The sequence below is a fragment of the Typopeltis vanoorti genome, chromosome 16 (genome assembly GCF_054136105.1).
Source record: "Typopeltis vanoorti isolate ZY-2024b chromosome 16, IOZ_Tvanoo_1.0, whole genome shotgun sequence".
Classification (NCBI taxonomy): domain Eukaryota; kingdom Metazoa; phylum Arthropoda; class Arachnida; order Uropygi; family Thelyphonidae; genus Typopeltis; species Typopeltis vanoorti.
Genome location: NC_143564.1, coordinates 34,380,622 through 34,401,912, shown reverse-complemented (window position 1 = coordinate 34,401,912; position 21,291 = coordinate 34,380,622). Strand labels below are relative to the sequence as shown.

The following is a 21,291-nucleotide window of genomic DNA, read 5'->3' as shown; positions in this document are numbered from 1 at the left end:
GTGCCGATCTTCAACTGAAGTTGATCATTATTGAGCCAGATATCCAGCAACTCTGCACAGGCTGAGAAGCTGAACCATCTCATTATCATTTATTTGAACTACAGTTTCCAATTATTCTCGTTACTCGTTTTGGAATTAATCCATTACCAACATCGGAGATGAAACGAAAGTTACGCAAGGTGACGTCATGGTGAGGCTCAGCTCCGCTGGCCGGGAGGATAGCTGCCAGCGTCCCGTTTAGCGAAGTTCCATATCTCGTATGGTTGCTTGCGGGAATATGTGGCTGAGCACACCGAATCCATTACATGCAGATAACATCCATTAGGTCATGGATTGTACAGAAACACACATCACAATGTAACAAATAAAAGCAGCACACAGGACGGATATAAAGAAAACCATTACAAGATTAATGAATCTGCCAGATTTTCGATGACCAATGTTGTACCTCTGGATAAAACAGGACGGATATAATAAAAACCACCATCATAATACGATTAGTACAAATCACATGCGTACGGCATACAGTCGACGGGAAAATGCACCTGACTACGTGGATGGCACTATGCGATTAACATCGTGGGTTGGACTGTTTATAGATATCGGGAATGACCTTGCATAACAGGATGTCTTCAATTTTTTTGCTAGTCATGGAAAACTCCTCCAGACAATAAGGTGATTCGTATCTGCCAGAAGTGTGTGTGGATGGAGGGGGGAGGGCATTAATAGCTTTGGGATGTTCTGAGTGAAATTTTTGGGTATATGCAGGGGATGGTTTGGACAGGACAAGGGATGTCATCCATGATGGAATCCATGGATATCAAGTTTGTATTCAGTATTAATGAATGGAATAAGATAAGAACATTTTTCCCTCGTCTCACAACGCACTTAGCAAATGGAACAGTTCACGTCTCAGGTCAAATCAGAGAATGCGTGAAGATAAATATAATAGCAAAACGTTTCATGACTATGGGCAGATGAAGGGGAATGAAAGATGACGGTATCAGCAGGACGTTGCTGACCTTCCCCATTCATTTTCCCATGGTACTAACGGTGCTAAGAATGTTGTTGTGGGGTGAGCTTAACCAGTGTGGGCAGAATAATTGGGATACCAGCAGGACAGCGCTGTCATACTCATTCATTTGCCCACAGCAAATCGGAAACTGATACCTTTTGTTTAATAAAAATTAAAACTTTCTTCTGTGATGAAACACTTTTAAACGATTAAAAGTGTTTCTTCTGTGATGAAACACTTTTAATCGTTTACTTCCAACTTATGTTTCCATATGTATTTGTAAATATTTATGTATATATTGGTAATTCCCACATACATTTAAAAAAAATTACATAACTTAATAGTCCATAAAATTATTTTAGGCATTTTACTGGTCCTTGGTCTTAGAAAGGGTGAGAAACGCTGTTCTAGATGATATCATGTGGGGAAGAATTATTGGAAAGCTTGAAGGCTGCAGAATTACTGATATTGACAGAGTTTGGAATCTTACATAATGTTGTACCCAGGCTCTGTGCAGTTTCAAACCAATATAATGTGTTCCATATATTTGCTAAGAGGTTGCCCTAGGCCTGCCATGGAGCATGAAAACAGATTTTTGGATTATAATAGCAATTCTTAATCATCGTACCATAGAAGGGCAGTTTGCAAGTCGGCTCCATTCATGGATATCTCAACAAACTGGCAAGACATCTGCAACCAATAGGCCTATATGCCCGAAGGCCAATGGTCTGCATTACTTTATCGACATCTCATTGTAGAGTACATTTTCAGTGTAGTCGTATCCATAAAAATTGGACAAGACACCAATGGGATAATGTACTCTTTACAGATGAGTCATTTTAGTCTTTCCTTTGATTCTCAACGACGCTTGATCTGGCAAGAAAGTGGTACTCCTTACCATTGCGAGAATGTTCTTGAAAGGAATAGACATGGCAGTGCTGGGGTCATGGTGTGTGGGGAGGCATTATGCTTAATGGACGGACCAAGCTACAGTGCTGGAAAAAGGACTATGACTAGTGAACAATATTGCAATAAGTTTTTCAACGTCATTTTTGATCGTTCTGTGGTGCTTAGGCAAAGAATTCATTTTTGCGGGTGACAATGCCACACCATATCATACACGAGCAGTGGAGATACTTCTGGAGACCAAGGATGTTAATCAAATCGAGTGGACCAGTACACTCCCCAGATCTCATCTCCCACAGAACACATTTGGAATGCAATAGGGAGATGCATTGCTGCTCAAAATTCCCCTCCAGAAAACAAACAAGGCCTTATCCTTTCTCTGCTGGAGAAGTGAGACAGTTTACCTCCTGAATCACTTGGTGCTAAGCATAGTATGACGTTGTGAGAGCTACATCACAATTCAAGGTGGACATATTCCATACTGAAATATCTTTCCACATAGTTTTCTGTAAGCACTATACATTAATTCCTTAACTATGTCCTTAGGAAATTTGTAACTTTTGCCAAAAACATAATGCAATTTAATTAATTTATACAAAATTTATAACACATTTTTTTGTGTGATATAATTTATTAGCATGCTGGCAATAAATTTATGTCCACATTTGGCTGCAGTCATGAAAATTTTTTCATATACAGTTGACACTTAAACAATGCAGGGGTTAAGGTTGTTGACCTCCCACGTTGTTCGAAAATCCACAATTTTTGACCCCCAAAAACTTAATTTACTAATAGCCTACTGTTGACCGGATGCCTTACCAATAACATAGACATTCGATTAACACATATTTTGTAGAGTGTGTACATATGTATTATATACTATATTCTTACAATAAAGCTAGAGAAAAGAAAATGTTATTAAAGAAATTAACAAAGTGAAAATATATACAAAATACTGTACTGAATCTTATGTCTGTCAGTACCTACATCAATAATGTCTTATATTATACAAAATACTGTAGATGTTATATGTATTACTAACACTAGACATCAAAAATGAAAAGATAATGCAAAAAAAGAAATTCATGTTTATTTACAGTAAAATGATTTAGATGGTAGGATTCATTTTAGGCTTTATGGTAGCCTAGTGCAATTGATACTACTGAATCGTAAAATTTTTATTTGATGCTAATGAATTTAACTAATAAATAACAGTTTTATGTAGTTATGATTTAATACTGTATCTTTACATTTGTTTACATTTCTCTCGACTGCGAATGGTGCTATGTATGGTCTGTAAGTGTTGATAAATTTTAACTTTTTGTAATAGATCTATGTATATTTTATGGTAGTAAATTATGAAGTAGACAAGTATCTACATATATTTTATGCATTCATGACAAGGGTCAACTGTATAGGTAAAAATGTAGTTTGTGCTTGGCTTTCGGACGCCAGTGTATGATGTGTTGAATAAATTAAAATACTGACTTTTGTGGTATACAGCAGCTCAGAATTATGAAATACATTTGATAATGATCTAGCTTTTTTTGTTTAAAAGAAAAGTTCTATGTCAGATACAGGCTGAAAGTTAATGTGGCTTATATGCTTAGATGATGAACTATTCATTCATAGACAACTGCATTTTTTTTGTATACATTCTTCTGAAGATAAAAACAATTCGATGCATAGTTGCTTTTAATTTTTTTTTTGGTTAATTAAAGTTCAAAAATTAAAACCAGCTTCATATCCTAATCAGCAACTAACTTGCACTAATTTAAATGGATAAACACAGCACCTCTAGTCCACTTACTGAAAAATTTCCATATCTTTCCTTCTAGACATAGTTAATTCTCACTATAGCCAACACCAGGGATCGGCAACCTTTTCAGACTCACAAGCCACGTTCAACTTTTATTTTTAATAATCGGAACGCAAGCGTTTAATTATGCGAAAATAGTAAGTGAAAAAAATATTTGAGTTATCAATTTTTATTAAGAAAAATTATCACGTAAAAACAATGTAATATATATTATGCATCACAATGTGTGTCTCCCTGCTTTTTTTGGCAAGCATTGATAAAATTTTTTGGATATTTTCTAACGAAAATGCATTCTTTAATGTGCGCTAAAATCTCGGTTGTCATCAGATGAAGTCGCCTTTGTTATCCCCACTCATGATGACCCACAAGGTTGACTCGCACCAAGTTGCACGGCAATATCAAGAAGTATAGGTATAAAATTATTTTTAATTTATTATTCATATTATAAAATGTATTATTTAAATAATTCAACATACGGGACACATGCCATGTAAGTATGGTCAACCTTTTATGGGCTACCAAAAATGTACATTTGGGCAGCATGCGGCCCGCCAGTTGCAGACCCCTGGCCAACACCATTAAAACATGCACAAACAGAAAACCACAAAAAGTCTATAGACACAATGCTGCAGTACAGTTTCTTTTAAATCTTATTCTATGGAATTTTTCAGAATTTATGTTATAATAAATAAAATTTTATCTATTCTGTTCAATACCATTATAAGTGGTACTGAAAGTGATTTCAATACCACTTATGAAAAGCCAAAATCTAATTTGAGTTAAAACATGGGTATACTAGAGTTAAAGCAAGATGAAACACCTGCAGAGTAAAAAGTCAAAATGCTAGAAGGTCACTACATCTGACTGGATCAAAAAGTTCAAGTATGGCATAATACTCTCACAGACCAATTTATGGACAGCCAAAATGCATTTTATCCATACAAAATACATTTGTATGGATAAAATGTTCCATATGCACTAGCACCAGAACAAGCTTCTGTAGCAGTGTTGCTGAGAGTTGTCTCCTAAACTGTGAAATGAATCTTTTCAAATACTGTTAACTGCTTATGAAAGTAATTCACAAATTGGATCAACCAAAGTGAAGAAGCAATTCTGGTTTCAATAAAGGGTTCAATTTGAGAATGAGATCATTATACATATGGATGGTGTAGTCCACTTCAAACTATTTGAAGGAGGTTGGTGTTGATGTTATTCTGCAAGAGGCATCCTAGCCCTGTCCAACTGAAAACAAGCAATACAAATAAGACAGTGTTGGAAATTCTCCTTCACCTTACATTGTGTTCAACCCTGGCACCATCACACTTGTCCTGTGCAAATAGTGCTTTGTACAATACTATGAAGGATGGATTAAGAAAAAAAAAAAAAAAAGACCATAACGGTGTATATTTTGTTAATTTTTTAATGTAATTTCATCAATTTAAAATTCTGAAATTTTGTAACAATTCCTGTCTTTTAATTCTTATTTTAGTTCAACTTAGTTTCTCCAGATATGTAAAGTATTGAGGCAGGTGGCTGATTTAGTCACTGATTTTCAACAGTAATCTGCTGAAAAGTATGACATTTAAACCTCCTAAAAGGTTATTACAAAATTTTAATGTCAGAATATACAAGAAATAAGTAAATCTTTTCTACCCAAATATTTGGTAGCTTCTTCAGAGTTACATCAAGAAACTGGTACCTAAACTAAACACAAATGTAAAGACCATAAACTACAGAAAATTTAAATTATGATGCAAACATTGTTTTCCTATCAGATTTCTTGCATTGCCTTCTGGTAACTGAAGTGAAATCAGATCTAAGAAACAACTTTCATAAATTATGCAGAATAAAGGCTCAGGTGCTAATTTAGGGTTCCTTGCGAATAAATAACTTCAACTAGATTCCCTAAAATGAAATAAATATTTTACAAATATGGCATAGCATTCCAATACTTGTGATTTGTAAATGTGACATGCACGACTAAATATGATTCTTCTTTACATGCAACATCACCATGATATACAACTAATCTCAATTTATTCAGCTTGATTAATGCACGACTTTCCACAGGAACAGTAAATTTTATACATGCCTTATTATTTATAGAAATAAATACTATCTAGAAAATTTCAGAAAACTATTGTTTTTGTTATGCAACCCAATCATTTAAATCTTTTAGTCAAGAAACAATATGAATAGACATTTCACTTAAGCAATGAGAGATATAGAAACGATCTAAAATTGTGTTTTCGGTGTGGCAATTTTTCTATATAAAAGAAATTGACAAATTGGTTTCTTAAATTTTTCATTACAATGACCTGATGTAATGTATTCAATTCAGAATTGACCTAAATCACAAGAAAGAATATAAAGGTAAAAGTAGACCTTATATAATCAAATATTTGTTAATAAAGCAGTTTATAAACCATTAAATATAGAGAAATCATAAAATTCAAATACAGATGTTAAATATAGAATGCTCTCACTACATATTTTCAGTGGAATTTTTATTCATATTGTTTTTTTTACAAAAAGATTTAAATGTTAAGGCTGCTTATATGCCATTTAAAAAACTATGAAGCCTCCTGTGGTCTTCTAAAGATAGCAATCATTTAGAGGTGCTTGCTTGACTGTAAATTTCCTGTTCCTGAGAAAAGCTTTACATTGGCCAGACTAAAAGAAATTCTTTGATTACTGATCCCCCCCCCCATTTATTTTTACATAGTCCAAAAACACTACAGACCATACATGGAACTTTTACAGGCCTCCAATAAGTGAGGTGGGTGGTTTCTCACCAGGTGATGAAATTCATCTCCTACCTAAAGATAATCGCAAACATCTATGCCCACAGCAGGATTTGAACCCACAGCCTGTTGGATGGAGAGTAAATACACTAACCACTCAGTCAGATGGTGAACACCATAATGAGAAAAGAAAATCAGGTTTAATCTCACACACACACACTTCTTCTGCAGACTACATCCTGGATTGAAACGGCTACTATAGAAAATTTATCATGTTATTTCAAATTGCATGTTTACGTGGAAACTTGAACAGAAAATCAGGGCTTGATTTTGCATGATGATTCGAAGTTTGCTTATCAAATCATATATTCCATATCTCAGTTATTCAATTTACCAAAAGACAGTGAGAAAGCTGACAGCAAACGTTGTTTGTAATGACTTGAACTTTCTGTATTTTATGTTGTTAATGGCTCTTTTACTGCATCTCAATGGACATCAATTTTCTTAGCTTTTTTTTTTAAATGCATTTGAACTAGATATGTTCTATTGTGTTTCATTATTCTATCTCCAGAAACTCATTTAATACTAAAGATTGCTAAGGAATTTGCTGAAAACTCCTCAAGTAATATTTTTAATAGTTTTTTTTTAATTAAGTGGATTAAGTTTAATCCACTTAATATCTTGTTTACAATGCCTGTAAACTTAAATATCAACGTATTCCTAAGTCCTAAAGTAATATTTCTGATAATATAAAAAAGTTACACAACTAAAAGAAACACTCAAAAATTCTTTGAGTAATTCGATACTATTTTTCCATTTTTCTTTTTTTTTAATCACAAAACAGAACAAAAATACTTTACTATTTATAATATATTTTGATAATCCTATCTACAAAAGTCTAATAACAGAACTAATCTTCAGCTAGCGAATTGGCAGCCATGGTTCAAACATTTCAGCATATATCTTCTTTTCTGAAAGGAGAAGATTATGAACATTACTTAATGTGACAACACACACAAATTCAGCAATGCTGAAATGAATTTTTTAAATATTCACCTTTGAGTTTTGTATAATATAGGAACTTATAATTTTGATCATTTAATATCACTTTGCATAATTCAGATAAGTCATCCAATCTAAAAATCTTGATATGGCATAACAAATTTTGGTGAATCCATACTACAAAATTGCTTACTATAGCAGAAAACAAGATATACATCATTACAATGAAATAATAGGTTTATTCACGAGATAATTTAGAAATATACAAGATATCCAACAAGATAAGTTAGATTTAGATAAGCCCAAATCAAAACTTGCTTTTTCATAAATGCAAATTCTCACAGTCCAAATACTTCATATTTTTATTTTTATGGCTATTTTTCTTTAGGAGTACCCCATTTTTAATAATGTCATTGGCTTTTCTTATCCCCCCTGATCTTATCCCATCTTCTCCTTGCCCAAAAAATTTCTATCTTTCATCCCAAAGAATTCTCTGCCCACCATTATAAAAAAAAGGGTTTAAAATTCACACAACTCTTGCCTCACTGATAATTCTCCCACATCTCTCTCTCTATTCCCACATTTCCAACCCCACTTCCTTTCAGTCATACTTTAACATCAGATAAATGTATAATGCCAGATGCCACTGAATAAGAAGACAACAATCCTACAAAGGTATGTCCAAATTATTATTCCTATATGTTCTTCTTTAAAATATCAGTAATGCCTTAAAATTTGAGTAAAAAGCCAATGACATTATAAAAAAGGGGTACTCCTAAACAAAAAATAGGCTAAATAGCCATAAAAATAATATTTACTTAGAGGAATAACATTGAAATTTTTCCAGAAATAATACCTTCATATTTATTATACAGGGTGATTATAAAATTACATTAAGTGTTCGAAGCCCTCTAGCGAGTAATGTATTGGACGAAACACACCAATATTCGGTATATATATATGTACACAGTGGAACATGGGGATTCGATTTAACGAAAAAAAATTAGTACCAAAAGTCACCAACAGGGGAAATTTTCGCACTGTCTACCAAGTAAAATGCATTCATTTACATTATCGCGTTTCTTGTGAGCGATCATACAATAAAAGGAAAGCCTGTGAGATTTCTTATCATTCGTACACAAACTGCTTTTCAATGCCTCTTACCTTATGCAAGCGTGCTTTGTTAGTCAAACTCTATTATCAGAAGAACAATAATGCCAGTGCTTGTCTTCGTGATTTTCGGCATATGAAAAATTTACGAAAAAGACCGATTAGCATAACTAACTTACGAAAACTGATTTGCCGATTTGAAACTACTGGAACTCTAGCAGTGCAGGTAGGCAGGGGACGCAAACCAATCAATCACCAACAAGTTGAATAAGTTGCAACTGCTATTTTGAAACAGGAGATGACGGATGTGCAGTGTACCAGTAGTGCACGAGCAATATCCCGGCAAACGGATATCGCATACACAACGGTGTGAAAAATCCTAAATCAGATGTTGAAGTTTTACCCCTGTAAAATTAGTCATGTTCAAGAATTGTGCCCTGGTGATGCGACCACACGAATCGACTTATCTTTGAGATTCTTAGCATGCATGGAAGTGGACGATGCATGGCCATGGCAGATTTTATGGAGTGACAAAGTGCACTTTTATTTGAATGGCGATATTAACACACGCAACTGTCGCATTTGTGCTGCAACTAATCAGCACGTGTCTGCAGATGCCTATCCACTCGCCCAGTCACAGTGTGGTGCGGATTTACGGCATCTTTTACGAGGAAAATGGCCAAAATGGACCAGTCACCAATCAATGCTAAACAGGTATGCCAATATGCTACAGAACTTTGTGGTTCCACAGCTGCAGCAAAGAGGATGTCTCGATTCGACCATCTTCATGCAGGATGGTGCACCACCCCACAGGTACAGCGTGTTTTGCGACATTTCTCTGACAGAAGAATCATTAGTCGTGCATTACCAACGGCATGGCCACTGAGATCGCCTGATCTCAATCCTTGCGACTTTTGGCTGTGGGGATTTCTTAAAAGCATTGTGTATCAAGAACATGTACCCGATATTCCAACTTTGAAAGATCGAATAACGTTACACATGAGACAAATCAATTCCGATATGTTGCGAGCCACTGTGGAAAATGTCGTGCACCGTATGCAGTTCCTAGAACATCAGAATGGTGATCATATTGAACCTCATTTGTAATTAACATTTGTGTGCTGTCTCTCATTTGCCATTTAGTCATTCATTAGTCACACCTACTAAAATTAATTTGGCATAGCCAAAATTTCCCCTGTTGGCGACTTTTGGTACTTTTTTTCCCGTTAAATCGAATCCCCATGTTCCACTCTGTACATCTACCGAATATCGGTGTGTTTTGTCCAATACGTTACTCGCTAGAGGGCTCTGAACACTTCACGTTATTTTATAATCATCCTGTATATTTCACTACAGTTGCTGCCTAAAAACCTGAAAAGATAAGAGCCGAAGTTCTAAATGATGATGTTCCAAATGATTCATTAATGCTGAATCCTGTGAGGTGAACTACTAAACTTATCCACTATCTTATACTCATCACAAGTAATTAGAGATTCTTCATTATTGTAACTGCAATTGTGGAAGGGTGAGAGAGAACAGGTGGGGGGAAATGTTGTTACTACAGTAATACCCACCTTATGACAATCTACTTATACGTCAATTATGACCAATGTCCATTTATATGATGCTTTTCATTTGACAAATGCCCGTTATGACACTGTATTAGTTCATACACATACAAAGTTTTAGCAACATTATGCTCTCTTCAATCAACTGATACATAGTTTTCTTAAACTGTTTGTTTACAACAGTGCTTCCCAAACTTATGGATGTAAGGGCCACTTTGGAAAAATTTAAATATTTCACGGCCCCCATCAAAAAAAAAAAATCGTAATACAGACATGTATTATTATAATATATATTGCATTTATATTCAATACAAAACACAACGAATACTGCAAAAATCAAATATTACATTTTTAGCATCTTACACACATTTGACAGGCAGGCTGCAGCCCACAGTTTGGGAAGCACTGGTTTACAACATCGTTGCTCACTGCATCTCTGCATTTTGATGTTTCACTGCAAAATATTTTATTGTTAATAATGGCAGATAAAATTTAAAGAGAGCTGCTGCTTCCAGTGAAAACAAGAAAATGCATAAACCTGTTAGATTACACAGCAAGATTAAAATTATGAAATTTAGTGCCGATAGTGTATCGAACACTGAGATAGGCTGCAGGCTCAACTTACCTCTGACTGCTGTTACAGTTGTTAAAAGCAAAGACAAAATGAAAAGAGCTACACTAGTTAATACTAGTTATCCATAGATATGGCAATCTTATTGCTGAACTGGAAAAACTTTTAATGGTATAGATTGCTGACCAACCTGGTTTGCTAAAGAATAATTATGGATATAATAATCTAAAATGAAGTTACAATAAATTTTTTTGTGACATAGAAAAAATAACTTTTTTAATACTGTAAATTTCTGAAAAATCATGATGCTCCAAAACATTTAAAGCAGGAAAGAAAACCCTTAAGCCGAGATTTTCAGAATAACTTTTACATTTGCAAAAATTACTCTAAATTTTTAAATTTGCATAGCCGATGTAAATTCATGCTTTGTCATTTATGCATATATATGACTGCTTAAAAAAATGTTATTACACCATTATGTGCACCTACAAGTTTGGAGGGGATGGGGGGGGGAATCACTATACCTTTGATATCCTTAATATCAAAACACAAGTATTTTGAATTAAGAGGCTCAAATCCTACAGTTCTTTGCTCGACAGATAGGGATCAGTTGTATAGGAACACTTATATTTGTCTTTCTTACTATGAGGATCTATACTAAATCAAGATCTTGCCTGAACTTAATGGAGAGTGAATCACTAAATGGCACTCTTCTGGTAATTTCAAAGCAGGGGAGAAGGCAAAGGATCTGAAGCATAAGAGATCGAAGAGATGATTAGATTAAGATAGAAATGGCCACGATTGTTAACATAACCAATGGAGAGAACAATCTGAAGAAGTCAAGCACTTCTCTATATATTATCCCTGATACACCAGCAAAGATCCACAGGATTTGCATGGTTTACTTCAAAATAAAGCCAGCCACACAAGTGTCCCCTCCTTGTCTCTCTCCCCATCCCACAAACAATGTCATTGCAATCTACAAATAATGAAGGCTTCAAATGATCTGTGATAAATGAAGGACTACAGAGCAGCTCTTCACTTCAGTACAGAAACATTAAAAAAATTATACTAGGACCAAAACCTTGGTGATTCAAGATGAAAGGTTATTATTATGCAACACCTCCAGGGAGTCCAAGGACTCATCAAGGGAGGGCACTTACTCTACATCTCTCAGTCATCATCATCTACACCAGCAGCATCTACTGCCTACCACCACCACCACTAGTATTTTCACAGACAATCACAAGCATCCATGCCCATGGTGGGATGGATTTGAACTCGCAGTCTTTTGGCTGTAGAGCGGATACACTCGGCCAACCCAGGCTGGCAAAAAAAACTTCACATATACAACATAAATTTCTTGTTTCATTCACCACACTTTGCAACCTCCTATCATTCTCTGTACTCAAAAAATTTTGAGTATCATTGTTTCAAAACCTTGCTTCCACTAGATTTCAATCTCTAAACTAGATTTTTCCTAGTGAAATGAAATTATTTTACATGATTTCATTTAGGTGATCAACACCTCCTCAAAATACATTGGAATGTATTTTGAGGAGGTGTTGGAATTTTCCTTACTTGGAATTTTTTGGATTTAGATTTACATTTTGGACACTTCCAAATACATTGGAATGTATTTGGAGGTGTCCAATGTAAATCTAAATCCAAAAAATTCCAAGTAAGGCTTTTATTTTTGCTAATAAGTATTAATAATAATACTCCTGATCCTGATTTACACTCATAGATCCACACTTCACTATGCAGGCATCTGAAACAGAAAATCCCACGGTACAAGTCGATCAATCCTTATTCCAGGAGTGTCCTTTGTCTGTAGATGTGTGAATTCGCAGGGCTGGTTATAATAATATTACAGTAATAGTTACAGTAATAATACTCCTGATCCTGACTTACACTCACCCTTCATCATGCAGGCATATGAAACAGAAAATCCCAAGGAATTTTTGGTCAATCCTAATTCCAGGAGTGTTCTTTGTCTTTCTCTTCTGAGGTACAAAAAACCCAAGCTGGGTGGAAAAAACCCTCCACCTCTGTATGACACTGACTAACTCACTTTAGTCAAAACAGAACAGATAAAGGTTCCTCATGTCACTGATGGAATTGAACCCAAGTCTTTCTGACCAAAGGGCTTCAACAATGCCGACTGAGCTACGGAGGCTCTAGTAATAATACTATAATTTTAAATTATTCTTATTTTACTACTCTTTTATTCTTTCTTTCAATGTTACACGGTGGTCAGCATTCATTGTGTACAATTTATGGAGGCAAAAAACACACGTGTTACAGTAATTACTTATAAGAAAATAACATTTGATGTTTCGGCCTCTATATCAGGAAAACATATATGTGAACAAGACATAAGCTACATGACACTACACAAAAGTAAGCTAAATCTGCTTTGTTCATTTATGCCAGACTGACCTCTGGTGAAAAAAAAAAAAAAACATCTAATTCTCAATTTACATGGTAGACTGGTTATAGAAAAAACTGTGTAAAAAAGAATACAGTTATAGAAGAAGGGTTCTAGATGTGAAAACCTGATATGAACAAGTTATTTTCAAACAAAACATATGAAAATTATTGAATAAAACCATTGAATTTTAATGAAATATTTCTTATTTTAGATACTTATTCAAAGTATATACATATGTATCTTAATGAAAATAGTGTGTCACTAATAAAACAGAAATTCAAAAAGACCCAAATACACCTGCGCATATAGTTATTAGTTAAATTTTATTCGCCGTCACTTTCTAACAGTAGCTACATTCTTTTGTGTGAGACTGGAATTAAATCACTTCCATCACTTTGGTCTTCCTGTTCATACTGCAATGCCAAAACATTTTCTAGTAAAAGAAACTAAATTAGCACTAATTTCCAATAATTCTGAAGGTTGATCTTTTTTCACCACAAACTCTGTAATTAATCGTTGAGATCCTGTTTTGACTAGATTTCTGTATAATTCTTCATATCACACCATACATGACTTCAGTTCACGTTTAAACTGTAGAGTTCGTTCAATATTCAGGAATTGCCTGATTCCCATAGTGCAGTAATTCAGTACTGGCGCTCTAAAATCAGCTGTCACTCACATTCAACTCACGCTAACAATAGCACACAGTCACCAATTCAAATATGACTGTTGCTATTCTTTTTATTAAGCTGAAAAGTCCATGTTTTTTTACCTTGTTAGTTTTATAAGTTTTGTGTTATTTCTTACTCACCTGAAGAAGTCGGGACACCGATGAAACTAGTCATGATTCATTAAAGTTTTTTATGCTATACTTTCTCGGGTTCTAGTCAGTTTAAATATTATTTTTCTAAAATATATATATATGAACACTGGCATACAAAAGAAACAATTACATTACATGGCTATAAGCTATCCTGAGAAGTTTAGGGCATATGGAACATTGGGGTCAAGTAGACAAGCCACAAGGTCCCTGAGACAGGGCAAGATGCTAGATGTAATATAAAATGAAATAACCACTAAACCCGGCAACACTGAGAATTAAAGTGAAATTCACTTAAGAGTTCAAGCTAAATAACTGCGAAACCACCATATAGCCTATAAGAGAATGCAGAAAAGCAAGTGGAGTTTCTGACCCAATTCCACTCTTTGCCTTCCTGCCATGCACACTGTTAACAGATGAGATGGGGAAGTTGTTTTGAATTACAGCTAAAGCAACCAACTATGAGGCCTGTGAATTATGTCTGTTAATATGCGTTTCTTCTAGAAGTTGGTAGTCTGAGTTGAAAAACTCAAGTTACCAGGAGGGAATTAGCTGATCTCTGCTGCTTCCATATGAGATCAGCTAATTCACCACTGATTAAAAGGCTCTTATTAAAGTTATATAAGGTCTTATAAAGGTGAAACCCAGGTGTTTCAAACCAAAAGGCATTGTGGAACCATTGCCAGATATTCATAGGATGCACATTACCAATTTTATTCACTTGGATGCTGAGTGCCTAATATAGGTAATTTGAAACCTGACCAAAAGAGTAATCTATAGCAACAAGCTATAGATGTGTAGCAATGTTTCAACATAATTAGATATCAATCCGGTTGGGATGTTCCCCAGCTTCCCCATTTTTATCCACGAATCAAATATGAACAATGAAAAGTCAGTTACTAGAACAAACTCAGCAGAACTGAAGACATTATCAAAATAAATAAAAATAAATAAATAAATAAAGGGGCAAAACTGGCACACAGAAACTACAGAAATTGAGGAGAGGGAGATAATGGATTCTGCTAAAAAGTACAATAAGTATTTCTTCGTGAATTTTTGGCAAAGTGACAATTATTCAGCCAACACCCTAAAAATACACTTCACAAGAAAAAAGAATCTAATAAGTGGTCTTTCTAAACAATACATATCAAAAGAGATAATGAATCTATAAATGGTTCATTATCTCTTTCAATTTATAGAAAGCCCACATCCAGCCCAACAACAAGATATGTTCATAAAATCATTGAAATTTGAAGGAATATTTAATAATTCCTGCTTAATGGTAAGGTTGGCTGATAGACATTTCCCCAAAACACTATATCATGTATATCTTCTCACCTGTAACCTTCAGATTTGTAATGTGCAGATTACTTCTGTCTGGCACGAAAAAGAAAGACATTTAAGAGTTTCTGGCATTTTTTTTTTCTTCTGTAATGTCCTCTCTACATATATTTTTTTCAGAGGTTACACACGGTGTTCCCTCTTCTTGCTGCTTATTTGGGGGTATTTTTGTGCAAAGTTTTAACCAATGGCTAAAAACCCTCTAAAATACTACATGTCCCTATCCCTCTCCTAAACATATGGCAAAAATAAATATCACATCCACACCATGATTAAGCCATGCATCAAAGCAACCTTCATCCATTCCAAAGGAGAAACTCTATCTTTTATCATATCCAAGAAGGTATGAAGTGTCCCATTCCTGTAACTAGGCTTACTATGAACAAACAATAAACCATGTTAGCATCTGCCTCAGAGAACAAGAAAAAAAATTTCACAACTATTATTATGGCAAGCTAGGACTAACAAAGCTTGGAACATTCCCTTTTACACAAAAGAAAACTATGGTGCTATATAAAGATGCTACAAATTGGAGACTATTTGTCAGTTAGCAGCAGCAATGAGCTTCTAACATTAATAAGTACCACTGCATTAATTACCTAAATCTGGGGGACAGCCATTTTAAGACCAACTTCAACCCAACAATAGTAAACTTTTTAATCCAACATTAGAGGTTGCTGAGGTCTTATCTATTAGAATTTCAATTGTTTCTAACATTGTTATTGCCTGTGTATTGTTTCTTCCCTGGAGATACTAGTTTGAAATTCACCAAAATATTAGCTTCTTAATATCTTTTTGTTCTTAGGTTGTTCAACTTCATTGAACATAAGATGAACCTCTGCTTTCCAACCAACAAGCTATGTATAGTCAAAAACCTCTTTAGGCATGAATGTTTGTGATACTTTTATGTAGCAGAAATACAAACTGTAAAGCATATGAATAAAATCGTGTTAAGATTTGCTTGCAACTCAATTTTTGCTTACTGAAGCCTGAAAGTGATTTGAAAAAACTACTTGGTCTCTAGAGACAGGTTTTCAAATTATCCAATCAGAAGCACTTAAATGACTAACATATCATACATCTACAAGAGGATAACCATTCAAGAGTGGAATTCATGTAAAAAAAACTTTCAAAAATAAAGTGCTGGAATAGTGCCGATTGAAAATCATAACAGTAAGGTAATCTTCTTTGGAGATTTCAATGTACCCAATTCTAACTGACTCCTCATTTCTAACTTTACAGACTAAGCTGGCAGAGAAGCTGCATTGTTTGTTGTCAATAATTCAAGAGTAATGCAATCTGGAGTACATTTCAATACTCACCATCAATTTCCTGATATGTACCTTCAAGAGATAAGCACTATATGATTAAGAATACTACTGAGCAAAGAAGACAAGAGGAAACCACCTTGTTCTATAATAATTCCCTATTGAAGCAGCACTGTTATGCTACCAACCACCAGGTTGAGGGAAAAATACACAAGAGAAAGCTATATACCAAATTTGTTTCTAAATTCCCACAAAAAAAAAAAAAAAAAATCAACTCTTAAAATTTCAGACTGAAACACCATAAACTTTACATGACTATTATCACAACCATCAGACCTCTACGGAGTTAGATAACATTGTGGAAGATCCAAACTATCAAACACAACACTCAAATTTGTTTCTCCATATACACATAAATAATGGATCCACTCTTTTCAAGCAAAAAGAAAACTTGCTCACAGATGAATTTTTGTGCTCCTTAGACAACTTCTAAGGAAAGATGTTTTTTCTGTTTTTTTCCCTCCATCTATTACGATGAATCTCCTTCGCATATGAACTTCTTAACAACTTACATCTCAATAATATCATCCTCCCAACCAATACACACTGCAAATGGAATTCTCTTAATTTGTCCTTAAACTCAACATACACACACACACCTGAGTCCTGCTACCAAATTCTCTTCCTAAAAACCAGGCCAATAATGTTGAACAATAACAGACCACAGATCCTTGTAGCACACTACTAGTGGCATCCTTCTTCTGGAATATACGTCTCACCTTTAAACTCAGTAGCAGATATTTGAAACTTGGTTGTACATGAAAAATGAACCAAAAGCTTAAAATCAATTTTACACTAAAAAAATAAATACATCTTCAAGGCCCACCTTTCTGAGTTGGGTTGTGGGGACAACAGCTGCAAGAGGAGCTTCCAATGGTCACAATCCTCTGCCACCAAGCTCAGGTGTTCTGGTGGGATTCCCAAACGTGTCCACCTAAGGTTTTGGATGTAATCTATCCAGTGAGTCCTTGGCCTTCCACGTGGCCTCCCACCCTCTGGCTTGGCAAAGGGGGCCTGCTGAGGGAGCCTCTCTTGTGGCATTCTGACCAGGTGCCCGTACCAACGTAACTGTGATCTCTCAACACGGAGAAGCAGCGGTTGAGTATTGAGGGTTTCCTGAATTGCAGAACTTCTGACTCTGTCGAGTCTTGTCAGCCCTGCAACACCTTGAAGGAACCTCATTTCAGCCGCTTGGATTCGTGTCCGCATTCTTTCGGTCATTACCCAACTCTCGTGACCATAGGTGAGGAATGGGGACATAGACTGTATTGAAGACAGCCAGCTTTGCCTTCTGGCTTAATTCCTGCTTCAATACTACCAAACAGCCAAACTCCCGCAATATTGAGCTTGCTAAGCCAATTCGAGTATCTAGCTCTACGTCCCATTTTCCATCATTCGTGAATATGGACCCAAGGTATTTAAACTTCTCCACCTGCCTCATTGCGACTCCACTTACATGTTGAGTGCACTGGGATGGTTGTCTTGAGACCACAAATGTTTCAGTTTTGGCCACACTGATCTTCATTCTGGTGTCTGCACAAACAACTACAAACTTATCCAGGGTCTGCTGGAGGTCATCTGTGGAACAGCTAAGCAGAACTAGGTCATCTGCAAAAAAGCAAAACGTCCAATGCTACATCTTCCAATTCTGACACATTCACTGCCTCGGCTGTGCCTATCAATCCAGTCCATAAATATTATAAAAAGGAGGGGTGACAGAACACACCCTTGGTGGAGGCCAACGGAAACTATGAAAGGTTCAGACTTTGTGCTGTTTACCCTGACACAAAACTCTGGGCACTCATAGAGGGACTTGATGGCAGCTAATAGTTGGCCATCCACACCATACTCCTGTACTACTTGCTAAAGTGTATCCCGAGGAACCCAGTCATATGCCTTCTCCAAGTCCACAAAACGTGTAGACATTCTTGGCATATTCCCAAGATTTCTCAAAGACTTGCCTTAAAGTGAAGATTTGGTCAGTTGTGCTTCTACCAGGATGAAAGCCACATTGTTCTTCCTGGAACTTTGACTCAACTATGCTCCTGCACCGTCTTTCCAAGCACCTAGCATACACTTTCCCAGGCAGGCTGAGCAGAGAGATGCCACGATAGTTACTGCAATCCTTCTAGTCTCCCTTCTTGAAGACTGGTATTATTATGCCTGTCTGCCATTGCTTTGGTGCTCACCCAGATATCCAAACAGCCTGACACTCGAGTCAGCCAGAGAACACCGTCTCGATTTAAGGCTTTAGCATTTCGGGCCGAATTTTGTCATCGCCAGCAGCCTCGCCCAATTTTAGCAATTATTGCTAAATGGACCTCCCTCTTCTGCTGTGAGACTAGTCATTGCCCCGATCTGCACCTCTTGGATGTCCACAACGGGTTAAGAAGGCTCTCAACGTATTCCCTCCATCTGTGGAGGATATCCTTCTCGGTTGTTAAAAGTGCACCATCAGAGGCCTTAATTTCCCTTGCTGTGCACGATTTCCTTCCTTGAAGGTGGCGGATGATCTTCCAGAATACTTTGTTTGCATTTGCATACAATGAGTCTAATCTTTTTCCAAAGGATTCCCAAGCCGTCTGCTTTGCTGTCTTTACTGCCTCAGCAGCAGCTTTTCGTGCTCAGCATACCGCAAACGCATCTCAGGTGACCTGACCCTAATCCATGTTAGGTAGGACTCCTTTTTTGCCCGGACAGTTTTTTGAACTTCTTGGTTCCACCAAGGTGTCCTTTTCTCACTGCCCGTTGCCACACCGAGCCGCTTTCTGCCACAGCATGAGAGTGCAGAGGCAGTGACAGCTGTTCTGAACAGCTTCCACTCCTCAACATCTGCAGTATGCTTGGGAATCTCTTTGAACCTGGAGGAAATGTCATCTGCAAAATTCTTCCTCACAGCCTCATTTTCCAATGTCTCCCATTTCACGCGGTCTAGCTACTTAGGCTTACCAGCGTTGATGGTAGCATCTGGTTTCTGAAGCCGTAGAGTGCACACAACAAGGCGGTGGTCAGTTGACAGTTCTGCTCCTCTTCTCACACAAACATCCAACACTGAGGAAAATAGGTCTGCTGAGACTATAAAGAAGTCAATCAGAGACCTTTGTTCTAGTGTATCCCAATAAGAATAAAAACACCAACAGTAGCTCTTAACCTTGAAATTTTAAAAATCCATTAAACTTTAAATAGCATATAAAAACAGAGGCAAAGTAAGTAACCTTCAGGTGGAAAATCCTCTGGGTGAAGTTGTAGATAGCGTTTGATTATTGCATCCCTTTCAGCATACTGTCTTTGTTTATAGTGGTAGAGTAATTCACCACAAATTATTCCAATCGAAACTGCTACAGGAAACTTCTGAATACCTGGTTTTAAAAATATAAATAAATGAACAAAAATTAAACACAGAAATTGCATTTTACTCATCACTTCAAAACAATATACAGTCCCAAAAGCATAATCAAGGATAGGGCGAGTACATTTTTAAATGTAAAATAAAACTCAGTCAAAGTAAAACTTTCACATCCACTTCACAAATATATTTAAACACATACATTACATACACCACCATAATCAATAATCAAAGCTATTATCTCTTATTCCTAACCTCAGGTGGTAGCAATGACAGTCATCACTACCCATCTTAACAACTTCAACTACATGATATACAGAATTCATGTGATAGCCTAAATGCAAACCTATTTTTTCAAACATGGATAAAGGATGATAAAAAAAACAAAAGATTATAATTCATTATTAAGTATAAATAACATAAGTGTTGCTCTCCTTAATTCATTCACTAAAACAACACTCACTATTAACAAGGCAATTAATTTCCACACAACCACCACATATCATGCGAAAAACCGACATTTAGAGTTGCTGAACCATATTCTTACTCGCCTTCCTCTTATTCTTTTTCCACCTGCAGTGAATCTAAAAACTGTCCCCATATCTGTACCAAAAATTCTCCTTACTAACTTCTCATATACTGTCTCCCTTTATTTCCCCAACTCTGAAGAAAACATTTCCTCAATTTTTCCACACAGCAAACACTCCAGGCATATTATCTTAGTCACGAACTTCTAAACATTTTCAACTCCCTTCTCATTCCCACAGAACTCATGAGATCAGATGCGATTTTGACTCAGTTCAAAACACATCACCCTAGACTTGGCAATATTTAATTGACATTAGTTTACTCACAGCATTAGCCTATTTAAATCATCTTGCAGATAATATATCAGAAATGCACATTATCACATTTCCCAACTTAGCATCATCAGCAAACAACTGGAGATGCTAAGTTGGGAAACTTAGGTAACAGTTCTGCCGAACCGGTGTGAACCGGCTGAATCCCAGTGGTGGGATTCAGCCAGTTCACACCGGTTCGGCAGAACCATTACCTAATTTTTTGTTGAGTTCGGCAAACTGGTTGTTAAAATGGCACTTGTAATCGGAGTTCTCTTTAAGGTGGGTGCCTTGGCAGCCACCCATTGTGGAAATCACAAATTTACATTCCTCCCTTTTTTTTAACGTTCATCTTCGCAACAGCATATTACTAAGCGCTCTTAGTAATGTTTATTCCGTCTATAGGTGAAAAAAATTAGACGGAACTATGCTTGTAATATTTATTTAT

The 21,291-nt window shown here is 36.0% G+C and overlaps 1 protein-coding gene across 1 annotated transcript in view; it reads right to left on the bottom strand.

Annotated features, from left to right (window-relative positions):
• Positions 1–5,334: 5,334 nt before the first annotated feature.
• The window catches only part of ND-B14.5B (NADH dehydrogenase (ubiquinone) B14.5 B subunit), a 56,147-nt gene continuing 40,190 nt past the window's right edge, over positions 5,335–21,291 (bottom strand). Inside the window, exons 2-3 of the mRNA XM_090406127.1 lie at positions 19,874–20,017; positions 5,335–7,455 (exon numbers count right to left, since the gene is read on the bottom strand). Coding sequence (XP_090262253.1) covers positions 7,406–7,455; positions 19,874–20,017 — 194 coding nt within the window. The 3' untranslated portion in view covers positions 5,335–7,405. The remainder of the gene's footprint in view (positions 7,456–19,873; positions 20,018–21,291) is intronic.